At 56.2% G+C, this 13,363-nt stretch overlaps 1 protein-coding gene and 1 pseudogene across 2 annotated transcripts; one reads left to right on the top strand and one right to left on the bottom strand.

Moving 5' to 3' along the window:
* The first annotated feature begins 1,549 nt into the window (after window positions 1-1,549).
* LOC117845081 (7-deoxyloganetin glucosyltransferase-like) lies at window positions 1,550-3,116 on the top strand (annotated as a pseudogene).
* Window positions 3,117-10,731: 7,615 nt separating this feature from the next.
* LOC117843703 (uncharacterized) lies at window positions 10,732-13,137 on the bottom strand. 2 transcript variants are annotated; one of them, XM_034724382.2, is made up of 3 exons: window positions 12,820-13,133; window positions 12,596-12,725; window positions 10,732-12,471 (listed from the first exon to the last, which is right to left on the bottom strand). In XM_034724382.2, exons 1-3 carry the CDS (start codon window positions 12,861-12,863, stop codon window positions 11,050-11,052), a joined length of 1,596 nt encoding a protein of 531 aa, XP_034580273.1. In that variant the 5' UTR covers window positions 12,864-13,133; the 3' UTR covers window positions 10,732-11,049. The 2 variants fall into 2 exon arrangements, with proteins under 2 accessions (XP_034580273.1, XP_072149708.1); XM_072293607.1 differs by having other exon boundaries at window positions 12,596-13,137.
* Between the last annotated feature and the right edge of the window lie 226 nt (window positions 13,138-13,363).

Genomic DNA, 13,363 nt, shown 5'->3' with positions numbered 1-13,363 from the left:
TGCAAGCGGTCTCCTCTGTGTTATGCTTAACTTGGCTGGGATCAGTTTCCTGTGCGCTGTGCCTGTGAGTAACGAGTGACAGGAGGACCCAGCTGGTTGTTGCGGTGAGAATGCCGTCTGGATCAGGCCGTGTCCAACGGTTAAGCTGGCTTACTAGCTCATAGCTCACCGACGCGGGCGCCGACAGCGCCTCGGTTCGGTTGCTGTTGGCTGCACATCGGATTGGATGAGCGTTCCATTGCGAAAAATAAAAAGAGCTCGATCGGCAACTCTTGATGTTACTGTGCTGCCGTCCCATCCACCCGATCATGTTCGGCCTTGTTCTTGATCATCTACTGCTCGCGTGCAGTCGCGGATACCTGTAGCAGAGGAATCGATTTGTCACCGTTTCTTCTCGTTCAACACACATGGCACCCTCAACAGACAGCCAGACAGGCCTAGCCTCCTAGCCCAACTTCTACAATGACAACATTATTGGAACGCATCTGTCAATATTTTATTGTTACCCTTACCCATCACCTACAACTAAAGGTTTTTTAAGAATAATTGTAAAATAACTTATGGTTTTCAGCTAGGCCGTGCCATTTTCGGTCCACCCTACTGGCGCGACTCCAAGAACAGTACGGCATGAATACTAGGAACATGCCATGCCTAGGATCTCGACGCGGATAGTAACATCGGAGAACGCCAGACATGGATAATCTAGTATCACAAGAAAATATATTTTAGTCTTATACTTCCTCCGTCTCAAAGTATAGCTACGTTTAACTTTTTCAAAAATCAAATCTTTTTAACTTTGGACAACAATACCTCCAAAAATAATTTATTGAAATAAAAAAATATTACTAGTTTCATGATAAATCTGCTAACATTATTTTTATGCTATTATTCTCTATGATCTCTATTCACAATCAAAGTTAAAAATATTTGACTTTAAAAAGTCTAAATGTAACTATATTTTGAAACGGAGGGAGAGGGAGTGCAAAGGAAAACTCATTTTAGTGGCTGGGCGTTAGATCGGAACAGCGTGCCATGGTGTTTGGATTAAATTAATGGAGGCTTGTCGAGCTAGCATGGTATGGCTAGGACTAAGTGATGGTGGGGTGTTTGGATACAAGGTACTAAATTTTAGGAGGGGTCATATCGGATGTTCGGACGCTAATTAGGAGGACTAAACATGAGCTAATTATAAAACTAACTGCAGAATCTCTATACTAATTCGCGAGACGAATCTATTAAGCCTAATTAATCCATCATTAGCAAATAGTTACTGTAGCACCACATTGTCAAATCATGGACTAATTAGGCTTAATAGATTCGTCTCGCAAATTAGACTCCATCTGTGTAATTAGTTTTGTAATTAGATTATATTTAATACTTCTAATTAGTATCTAACCATCCGATGTGATATGTTATAAAGTTTATGACGTGGCATCCAAACAGCCAAACAGGCCAAGCGTGATATGATTAAGGACGAGGTGCGAGAGGCATGGACCTTGACGGCACAGCAGGAGGTACGAGCTGTCTCCATCCACATCATTAGTCTATTCGCTTCGTTCTTATCTAGTCGGACAGCCTCTGCATTAAGTACTCGACCTCGATACGATTTTGCGTTGGTAGGACTACGACGGATCGGAGCGAGAGAGAGCCCGGCATGGCGGCGCCGGCGAAGCCTCACCTGGCATTCTTCCCGTTCCCCACCCAGGGCCACGTGACCCCGGCGTTCCAGCTCGCCACGCTCCTCCACCACCGCCACGGCTTCGACGTCACCTTCGTCCACACCGAGCACAACCTCCGGCGCCTCCTCCGCGCGCGCGGCCCGCCGGATGCGCTGGCGGGGCCGCCGCCGGGGATCCGCTTCGTGTCCGTCCCGGACGGCCTGGCCCCGTCCGACTCCGACGAGGACGCGGCGCAGGACATGGCCGCGCTGCACCTCTCCCTCCCGTCCATGGCGCCGCACTTCAAGGAGCTCGTGCTGTCGTCGTCCGAGCTCCCCGCGGCGAGCTGCTGCCTGCTCGTCTCCGACGTCGACCACATCCTGCGTGCCGCCGAGGCGATCGGCATGCCCCGCGTCACCTTCTGGATCACGGCCATGCAGCAGGGCCAGCGCCTCGTTGCCGAGGGCCTTGTCCCCCTCAAAGGTAAACACGGTAGCTATGTAGAACTGTCTACGAATGATCTGATCATTAGCTTACTATTGGTTTGGATGCTGTAAAAACCTGTAGATGCCGAGCAGCTGAGGAATGGATACATGGATAGCACGGTCGTCGACTGGGTGCCGGGGTTGCCCAAGGGTCCAAGGGCATGCGCCTCAAAGACTTCCCGAGCTTCGTCCACGCCACGGATCCCGACGACGCCTTGCTCGCCATGGTCCTGCGCGCCATCATGGAGTGCCACCGCACCGTCCCGTCCGCCGTCGTGCTCCACACCTTCGAGGAGCTGGAGAGCCAGGCCAGCAGCGCCATGTCGGACATCCTGCCGCCGATCTACGCCGTCGGGCCGGTGCCGCTTCTCCTCAGGCAAGCCGCCGACGGCGCCGGCGGTGATAATCCGGCCGTCGACGCGTCGGGCTCCAGCCTTTCCAAGGAGGACCGCGCGTGCCTGGACTGGCTCGACGGCAAGCGTCCCAATTCGGTGGTGTTCGCCAGCTTCGGGAGCCTAGTGGAACTCAACGAAGAGCACCTGGTAGCTCGCCTGGGGGCTGGCCGACAGCGGCTACGAGTTCCTGTGCAGTGGGTGATCAGGAGCGACCAGCAGGCAACCGCCGTCCTGCCGCCGGAGTTCCTGACGGAGACGGAGGGGAGGGGTCGCGTGACGAGCTGGTGCCCGCAGGAGGCGGTGCTCCGGCACGAGGCCGTCGGCGCGTTCCTGCAGACGCACTGCGGGTGGAACTTGTTGGATTTAAATCTTGTTTTAGTCGTTGGTTTGGGAAGTCAAGTTTGTGTCGGTCTATGAAAATTAGGAAGTTGAGTCCGTGCGCATGCTGGTTAGTTTTACGTGCATGGAGTAGCACACGTAGTAAGCTAGCTAGGTTAGTTTAGGAAACGGATTTACATTGGTCGCCAAGCTGTCGTATACGATCTCGTATAGAAGGGAAGCAACGAGTTCACGGAGTCCGGCAGGCAGTCAAGGTAACCGCAGTTTCCTAGTTGGCCGTTTGCGGGCAACCAGCAGTATAGATAGCCAAACGGGCGGCCCGGCCCGACCTGGCACGGGCACGAATAGGTCCGGCCTGTTTAGGCTCGCCTAACTGTCGTGCCAGGCCGGGTCGGCCCGCGTGCCAAAGAGGCGGTCCAGGTCCGGCCTGCTACCTTCTTACGCAGGCCGTGTCGGCCCGCTGGCCCGGTGGGCCTTAACAGCCTCACCGTGCCCGTGCCAGCTCGTGACACGTTTTAATAAAACCCCCTCACCAGAATCAAATTTATCACAGTAAGACATTTTCATAGTTTCAAAGCCAAATTCAAAACTTAGTTTCAACATATTCACAGAAACTTAGTTTCAACATATTCACAGATTCACATGTTCAACTGATTCACACAGATTCACAATTACAATAACACAAACAAATTTGAATATTATTTTGAGTTGTTTGTATTGCTGCCTCATTAAAAATCTTTGTAGGTAAAAACTCACACCTCGTGAGAAAACCTTACAAAGGAAAAAAGAGTACAGCCACCTCATCGAAGTTCATTGTTCAGATACACAATCACACAAGTTCACAACTCAACTGACAACTCACAACTCACAAGTCACAAGACCTACACAAGCACAACAGCATGAGGCTTCTGAGTTCTAACTTGCTCCTGAACACTGATAGAGCACCAACAGGGCAGCTGGCATCTAGCTTCTGCAAAAAATGATAGGAGGATTAGAGATCTTCAAGTAACAACTAACAAGTATGCTGCAGGAGAAGTAAATGAGATTAGAAATCTTACTCATCAAGATACAAATCCTCAAATGACTCTTCAAGTTCGGTATCGTCGACGGTATGCTGCAGTCTTGCATCTCCTTGCTCCCAATCCTTGATCAAAGCCAAGATCTCCACCATCTCAGGGGTCAGACGACGTCACCGCTCCTCAATGATCCTGCCAGTGGTACTAAATGCAGATTCTGAAGATATAGTAGAGACAGGCACAGTCATAACATCCCTAGCTAAGATAGATAGAACAGGATATGATAACTTATGCTCATGCCACCAGGTCAATATGTTGAAGTCATCATCATATTGATTGATAGTGTCACTGTCTAAGTAAGCAAACAGTTCAGAAGCAGTAGTAAGAGAGGCACCTGTTTGAGCAGCTTGCAACAAAGCACTAGCAGATTGTCTCCTAGACAGGGAGGAGGAAACAGAAGTAGAACCCAGGCCAGTACCAAGGCTAGCAGCAGAATAAGTAGATGAAGCAGCCTGGGAACCAAAGATCTTACCCCAAGCAGTCTTCTTCTTACCTGCAGGGCCTGGCTGAGTGGCCCTCTGCATCCTCACAGAACCATACTTAGCTTCATATTTGCCAAAGATTGTAGACAATTCAGCTCTTACATCAGTTAAGTAACTAGAATAATCCTTACCAGTTAGCTGAGACATCAGCTGAAGCACATTGCTAAAACTAGCAATTTTAGCTCTAGGATCCAATATAAAAGTAAAGGTATAAAGCATAGGTATATCAGACCAATAATCTAAGAACTTAGACTTCATGGGTGCAACAACATGTTTCAGATCAGCATCATTAGCATAGAAATTAAGGTGCCCAGCTATTTCAAGAATATGATGCAAGATTAATGGAGCAGTAGGATAATAAACACCAGACAGAATAACAGTAGAATCATAGAATTGTTCAAGAAATATTAGAATCTTTTCAGCAATATACCAGTGTAATTCTATCAGAATTGTTTGAGCTTCAACCAAACCATATTGAGTGGTTATGAACTGATGGAATGTGGTCTTATGGGGTAATGGATGCTTCAACATGAGATAAGTTGAATTCCATCTAACATCCATGTCCAAAGCAAACTTACGAGGACGGACACCTATAGCAATGCAATATGACTTGTATGCTGCAATACGTTGGTTAGAACAATTCAGGAATGAAATTGCAGTTCTAAATGAACTAAGCATAGGCTTGAAAACATCAAGGCCAGCCTTAACAATAAGATTAATAATGTGACAAGCACAACGCTGATGAAAATTCTTTTTACCCATGTAACCAGTCAGTGAAGGATGAAGCTTACCAATGGCGGCAGTGTTTGCCAATGCATTATCCAGTGTTATAGAAAATATCTTATCATTTAAACCATAATCAGTAGCAACAGCTGTAATGCGCTTAGCAATATTATCAGAATTATGAGAAACATCAATTAAACGAAAGCCTAAGATCCTCTTCTCTAGTTGCCAATCAACATTCACATAATGAGCAACCACACTAAGGTAATCTTCCTTAGCATTACCAGACCATATGTCAGATGTAAGAGCAACAGAGGAAACAGATTGCAAAGAAGCCACAAGTTTAGTGCGACGCTCATCAAAATACTTAACAAAATCTCTGGTGGTGGTTTGCCTAGACACACAACTGAATCTAGGATTATGAGCAATATTAATATACTCCTCAAATGCATCAGACTCACCAAAGCATAAAGGAAGGTCTAGTCTAGCAATCAATCTGCACAACTGGATACGAGCAACATCAGGATTGTACTCCCACATATGGAGAGAGCCATCAGGATTGTACTTGAGTTGGGACTGAGCCATACGTGAAGCACCTAGCAAGACTGGGCACTTTGGAAGGTGCCTATGCAAGTGTCCAGTACCACTAGCAAACTTACCAGAATAAATTTTCTTGCAATGTAGGCACTTAGCACCAGTTCTTACCCTCTTGTTATTCCTTATCTCGTACAGTGGCTCGAAGTCGTCCCACACCTTAGAGGTGCAAGAACGAGTCCTCTTGCTGCCCGTACTCTCCGAGCCCGGACTAGCACCAGAGCCTGGCTGAGCATCGGGGACTGCACCACCGAGCAGCGCCCGCCGATCCGCCTCCAAATCAGAATCATCATCTCCGGTCTCCCCCATCAACCGCAACTCATTATTGAGGCAGGTTGGATAGTTGTCGTCCATCCTAAGACCTGAAATGAAGAGCACACCCGGTACAGGGAACACACCGTCACACCCTCGAGCGCTCCACCGTTGACGTCATCGCCTCGGCGGCTCCGTTCCTCAACAATGCGCGGCCCCTGTAAGAGACCTACAAGAGGAGAAACGTGAGGGAGGCGGATCTGCAAGGGGTCGAAAGAAGAAGAGGAACGAGAGGAGGTTGTTTACCTGCGCAGCCGGAGCCCGGAGCTGGAGAAGACGAACCGCAACGGTGGGGAACTAGGGAGTGAGACGGATCTGCGAGGGTCGAGGGGAGGAGGCGAGGAACCGAGGGAGGCGGAGGGTCGGAGGGCTAGGGGAGAAGCGGGGTTACGGGGAGGGAGGCGGATGGGTGACCGGCGAGCCGGCAGTGGGCGCGGACGCCGGATCTGAGAGGGGAGGAGCAGTTACAGGGGTAGGGAAGCCGGAGGCGGAGCCGCGGACGGGCCACCGGCAAGCCGGCGGCGGGCGAGGACACCGGATCTGATAGTGGAGGAGCAGTTACAGGGGTAGGGAGGCGGAGCCGTGGGCCACCGGCAAGCCGGCGGCGGGCGAGGACACCGGATCTGAGAGTGGAGGAGCAGTTACGGGGGGAGGGAGGCGGAGGGGCCACCGGCAAGCCGGCAGCGGGCGAGGACGCCGGATCTGAGAGTGGAGGACCAGTTACAGGGGGAGGGAGGTGGAGGGGCCACCGGCGAGCTGGCGGTGGGCAAGGATGGCGGAGGATCTAGGGGAGGAGGCGAGGAGGCAGGAGGGAGCGGGGGAGACTACGAGAGGCGGGCAGGCGGCTCGATGCGGGAGGGAGCGGGCACGGGGGTTAGGGTTTCGGCCGGGGCGCGTCGTTCCGCTGTTTTATACGGCCGTTGGCCAGGCCGAGGCAGGCCTAAACAGGCCGTGCCGGCCGTTGATGGCCCACGGGCCAAATGGGCCAGGCCGTGCCGGGCCAGCCCACGTGCTGAGGCAGCGGCCCAGGCCCGGCCCGTGTTGTAGGCCGGGCCGGCCCAGCCTGCAAGGCCGCCGTGCCGGGCCGTGCCTGTACCGGGCCAAATTGTCGTGCCGTGGGCCGGCCCACGTGCCGCGGGCCAAATGGAAATCTATAACCAGCAGACCAACAGCAGGATGGCGTTATAGATATCCAAACGGGCGGCCGGCCTGACCTGGCATGGATCCAGCTAGGCCCGGCCAACTTCATGCCTGGTCTGGCCTGGCACTATGCCTCTACCGTGCCGGGCCGTGCCAGCTCATGGGCTGCACTAACGGCCCAGGCCCATGGGCCCATTTCGTGCCGGGCTAGCCCGTAAAGGATGGCCGACTTCGGACTACCGCGAGGCACGGTGGGCCCTCACGGCTTGCTCCCTTTGCGCCACTACGGCCGCTATCTCCTATTGGACAAGCCGCCTATTCGCGCCACCGCCGTCGCCTCCTACACGCCGCCGCTTGCCTGCTCCTGCGCGCTGCCACCGTCGCCTCCACCAGGTACTCGCGCTGCTGCTCTGGCTTCCTGCGGTCGGCCCCTCGCGCCGTCACCGCTGCCGGCCCCCCGCGCCGCCTCTCCCACTCCCTACGCTGCCGCCGCTCCCTGCAGCCAGCCCCACGCTGCCGCGAAGAAGGGCATGGCGACGTGCGGCGGGGGTAGGGGACGACGAGGCCGCAGGGAGGGGAGGTGGCCGCCGGAGGTCGGAGGGGAGGCGGAGGTCAGAGAGGAATGGGAGGATGGAGCCATGGATGGGAGCTGGGGAGGCGGAGGGCCAGAGGGGAAGGGGATGATGGTAGCTAGCAGGGGAGCGGACGGGGTATTTGTGTGGGTGAGATGGTGTGGATAAGATTGAGGGGTTAACCGGCCATTTCGGGCCAGCGTCCTAAAATCATGCTGGGCTGGGTCCCCCATCGTGTTGGGGTGGCGGCCCACGCTCGGCACGAGCTACCGGGCCGAGCTAGCACGGGCCTGAAGAACTTCGTGCTGGGTCGGGCTAGGTTTGGGCAAAAAATGGGCTCCGTGCCGAGCTAACGGGTAGCGGGCTGTGTGGACATCTATAGATGGCGTGCACGGAGTGGCGCATCGGCGTGGAGGTCGGGGAGGACCCTAGGCGGGAGGAGGTGGTGGCGGCGATACGGCAGGTGATGGGTGGGGAGAGAGGGTAGGAGCTCAGGAGGTCAGTGGTGGAGTGGAGGGAGAAAGCCGAGCTCGCGACACGGCCAGGTGGCTCCTCTTGGATAAATCTGGAGAGGCTAGTCAACGGGGTGCTTGCTCCTCTGATGGACAAGAAATGAATTTGTTAACCTGATAATGTTCTCTTGATCTCTTCTGATTATGGTGTCTTATTAATGTCCATTTCACCTCAAGGAAAAGTGGTCTTTTCTTTTTGCGAATGTGTGTGTAACCTTGTTCAAAGAGCATTGCTTGTAATAGGCCAATTTACTTCACAAATCATGTATGCACACGCTCTGGCTCCTAATACAAGTTTTGGTCAGCGTAATGCCAGCCATAGTTCCTCTGAAAAGCTTTTTCAAAGAGCCTTTGGTGTCTAAAAAAATTCATCCAAGTACACAAATGATAGTACATTGACAGTACATAAAAATAAGGAAGTGAGCTTAACTCAACCGGTTAGGGTCGGAGGTGAGTCTATTTTTGGTGCCACCTTTCATGGCCTTTTTTTTTAAAATATTTCTTCGTTTTGTGCTTACCTGTGCATAATTTGTACTCTGCCTTGTCGGAGTCTTTCCACCATTTTAATATATCAGTAGCCTTGTCTCTGTGTCCTCTTCCTCATTTCTAAACTCTGATCCCCTTCACAATGCTCACTTTCCTCACCCCACCAATGTTCACTCCTATATGTGAGTTGATTCTGTCCCAACTAATTAGGCATCTTAATCTCCCTTCTTCAAAAAAACCCAAGACGTACGAAAGATGGACGTAGACATGTGGGCGTCGCTGCCGCCCGAACTACTTGTCGACATCTTCCGCCGCCTGGAGGCCGCTGCCGCTCTCCGCTGCACCGGAGTCTGCAAGCCGTGGCGGCGCGCCATCGCCGGCAATGCCGCCTCGTGCCTCCGGCCCCGCCCCGACTGCCGTGACCGCCGCCGCCGGCACGGCGCCTTGCGCAGCACGCTCCCCAGCGGTCTCTTCCTTCGCGCAGCTGGGCGCCGCCACCGACGTAGCGTCCTACGACGAGCTATTGGCGTCTCGTGACGGGCTCGTCCTCCTCGGTGGGAGGGCGGCGCAAGATCTCTGCCTGTGGAGCCTCATGACCGGGGACCGCAAGCTCCTCCCCGCCGGCGCGTTCAAGGACACATACGTCTTGCTCACCGGTTACGATCTCACCGTGTCAGATGGCGGCGGCGGCGGCGACGACGAACGACGACGACTTGAAGGCAGTGATACTCGCCGTGAAGGAGAAGGACATCGAGGGCGGCATGACCTACCAGATCTTCTCCACGAGCGACGGCGCGTGGGGTGCCGTCACGGTCACGCGCTCCCACAGGTTCAAGAAGGGTCTCGTGACGCGCATATACCCGGGCAGCGAGGTCATCTGCCGCGGTGGCGCCGTCCACTGGCTCGGCATGGCTACGGACGCCGGCGTGGTCGAGTGCGCGGTGGCCGTCGACGTGCGCTCCCGCAGGACATGGTTGACGGATCTGCCGGAGGGCTGCGGGAAACTGGACTGTTACAGCAGCCTGCGCACCAGCCCGCTCCGCCTGGCGACGTCCGGGGACGGCCGACTGACTGTGGTCAGATCGTTCGGGGGCGGCCTCGTCGAAGTGTGGGTGCTCACCGGCGGCGACCGTTGGGTCCTGCGCAGGACGATCGACGTGCGGAACCTGCTGCCATATTGCCACGGGGACGTTTGGTTCAGCGCCTGCTGCCCGAGGAGCGGGTGCTTGCTTGGCCACGTTGGCGGTAAGGAGCTCCTCGTTTGCTGCATGATCGAATGCGTCGACACCAACCATGGCGGATGCATGTATTCATTAGAAATGGATTGGTCAACTTACATGGCGAAGATGAGGCGCTTCTAGCTAAGTTTCTTACCTTGATAAATGTTCATGCTGTAAGATTTTGTTTTCTTCGTAACAGTTAGATGCAAATACGCAATCAAAATAGATAAACTTTGGTTACCGGTTACTTTCTTATACACACCACCTATAGTTAAGAATATTTGCTTGTGAGTAAATTACGTGCAATTAAACTTGATAAGCATTGCTACCGGTTACCTTTTTTTAGACACGCAAGCAAAATGCCTCAAACCAAATGGGCCAAATTGCTAGCCCAAAACCGTCGCGACCCATTTGTTCAGGTCGGCCCAGCTGCAAGCCTGCAACTCACACGGCCTACAATAACTTGGAGAAACAAGCTCAGCCGTAGCCACTGAACTGAGAGAAACCACGAGGAGCACCCCACCCATTTGCTCCATTGCACATTTGCACGGCCGGCTTGCAACTGCTTGCAGCTAGAGACAACACCAGATCTCTGATGTAGTGCCCGATCATTGTCAGTAACGATCCTGTAATCCTGGTCGTTCGAATTGCAACTAGCGTGCACATGAAACGATTGGTTTTGGAGAGATGGCCGACGCTGTCCCAATGCGAGGTACACTCAAGTGCACTGATGATCCTTCAACCAAAAAGGGAAGAAGTTTAAGTAAGGGACACGCATAGCTGACATCATCATCTCCTCCAACTCCCGCTACATCGATCTGCTGCAGATGCAGAGCCTACCATGCCTACCTATCCTTAAGAAACAGAACGGTGCCACGATTAGAGCTTCAGGCTTTCAGCAGATGGGCGTACTGATTACTGAAGAACCTTGATGACGACGACACACTCCTTCACTCACTTATTCTGTATGCGTGCGTATCATCATTCAAAGGAGGCTACCTTGCTGCAAGCACCGATCTCGCGAGCATCTACGATCTAGTAGTATCTATGCTGTTCTAGTAGTGATTGTGGAGCACCGGCGCGGGGTCGGGCTTGTACAGGCTCCTCCTCCGGAAGAGGTCCCCGAACTTGCGCAGGATCGACCGCCGCTTCCTGTGCTTCATGGCGTGCTCCGTGGCGCCGCCGCCGGCGTACTGGTGGCCCACGTCCAGGTGGTCGAACTCGTAGTCGTAGTCGTCCATGGCCGCCGCGGCCGCCGCCGACTTGAGCTCCGCGAGGTTGCTCAGCGACGCGAACATCCGGTCCCGGCGGCCCGGGAGCACCCTCCCGTGGTCCAGGAACGCCGCCGCGCCCAGCTTCCCCTGCGCGGCCTCGCGCCTCCACTTCTCCACCAGCGGGATCTCCACCGCCGCCTTCCCGATCGCGGCGCTGCCGTCGGTTGCTGTCGCCGCCGCGAGCAGCTGGGCTTCGAGCTCCTTGGCGCGCTCCCGCGCCGCGGCCTCGCCGGCCCTGAGGGTCCCGTTCTCCCGCCGCAAGTCCTCCAGGTCGCGCTCCTTCTCGTCGGCGGCCTCCCGCAGGCCGGCGTTCTCGCCGCTGACGAGCTCGAGCGCCTCCGTGGCGGCGCTGGCGTCCTCGGCGGCGCGCTCCAGCGCGCGGCGCAGGCCGTCGTTCTCGTCGTCGAGCGCCCGGCGCGCTCCGGCGAGGTCGGCGTTCTCCCGCCTCGCCGCGGCGGCCTCCTCCTCGGCGGCGCTGGCGCGCGCCACCAGCGCCTTCTCCCTGGCGCGCCACCCCGCCGCGGCGTCCTTCCACTCAGTGGTGATCGCGTCCGCCTGCTCCGTGGCCGACCAGAGCTCCGCCTCGGCGGCCAGCAGCAGGCCACGGAGCCGGTCGGCCTCGGCGTTGGCGGCCTCCAGCTCGGCCTGCGCGTCGGAGAGCCAGGCCTTGACCTGCTTGGCCTCCATGGTGACCGCGGACAGCGCGGCGGTCAGGTCGTCGGCCGCCTTCCGGCTCCGCTCCTCGGCCTGCGACGAGGCCCGGAGCCTGGCCCGGAGGCCGTTGAGCTCCTCATCGACGCCGCCGAACATGAGGTCCATGACGCTCCACTGCTGCTGCTGCGCCGGCGGGGCCGGGCCGGCCGCCGCGGCGCCTTGCTGCTGCTGGCGCAGCGCATCGACCTCGAGCCTGGCCTCCTCGAGCGCGATCTTGGCCTGCTCCAGCTCCTTGGTCTGCCGCACCAGCGACTCGAGCATCTTCATCTCCGTCTGCTTCGCCGCCGCCACCTCCCGCTCCAGGCGCCGCACCACCCGCTCCATTCCCGCGTCGGCGCCGTCGCTCACCTGCCGCTCCGCCGGCTGTTGCCCCGCCGGGCGCGCCGCCTTCCCCTCCGTTTCCGTCTCCGTCGCGGGACGACAGAGCTCGTCCTCTTGCGGAGTCGTCTCCGGCGCCTGCTCCGTCATGCCGCCGCTATCGCCGAGACTCTGCCGCGATGAGTAGTCCACGACTCCACACGATCACGATCACGTTTTCTGCTGCGACGCATGCGCGCGCACGATCTGCGCACCCATTCCGTTCGTGTAACTACCAACACGGAGATATACGCACCTGGGAGGAGGGGACGGGTGGCGAGTACGTGGGCGTGGTGGACCTGCTGCGCTCGTGCCGAGGCTTCATCTGCTGCCTGGGAGACAGAGGCGGGGCCGTGGCCCAGGGCCCGGCTCCCCAGGACCTGGATCTGCACGGCACGGCGAGAGCACGGGTCAGGGATTCAGCGTCGGATCGGAACGCTCGCTCATGATGATCCGGCCGGAGGTGCCTGCCGAGCTCACCTCGCCCTGGAACTGGGAGGCGGCTGCATCGGCTGCAGGTCCATCGCCGGCGCAACCCCGGCAGAAGCTGGTGAGCGTGTGCGTCTGCAAGCAGCGGTGCAGTCGTGCAGGCAGCAGGCTGGCGCTGGCCGTGCGGGAAACGGCAATAAAGCGGCTCAGTTTTATAGGAGTGGCGACGGCCGCACGCGACGGCCGCGCAGGTGACGCACGGGGTTAACGGATAACAACCGGAAACCATAGAAGAATTGATCTCGCGCGGCCCGGGATTTGGAGCAGGTGAGCGCGAGAAAGAGACGGGCCCCGGCTTGACCTCACCTCCACCACCGCCACCGCTGCGTCGTGTGATCCCAGGCGCGGCGCGCGCGATCCAACGGCGGACGGGGTGTGCCATCCGATGCTCCGGAAACTCTGATCTGATCGCTCCCCACTTCCCCAGGGCATGTGCAGTCTGGTCTCGGCGGCGTCTAATCCGATTGCCTAAAGCCTAGGCCTAACAGGGGTTAGGACTAGGACAGGAGCTTGGACGGATCGATCGCTCGGCGCC

The sequence above is a fragment of the Setaria viridis genome, chromosome 1 (assembly GCF_005286985.2).
Source record: "Setaria viridis chromosome 1, Setaria_viridis_v4.0, whole genome shotgun sequence".
Lineage (NCBI taxonomy): Eukaryota > Viridiplantae > Streptophyta > Magnoliopsida > Poales > Poaceae > Setaria > Setaria viridis.
The sequence above is the reverse complement of the archived record's forward strand: the minus strand, read 5'-3'. Positions and strand labels throughout refer to the sequence as shown.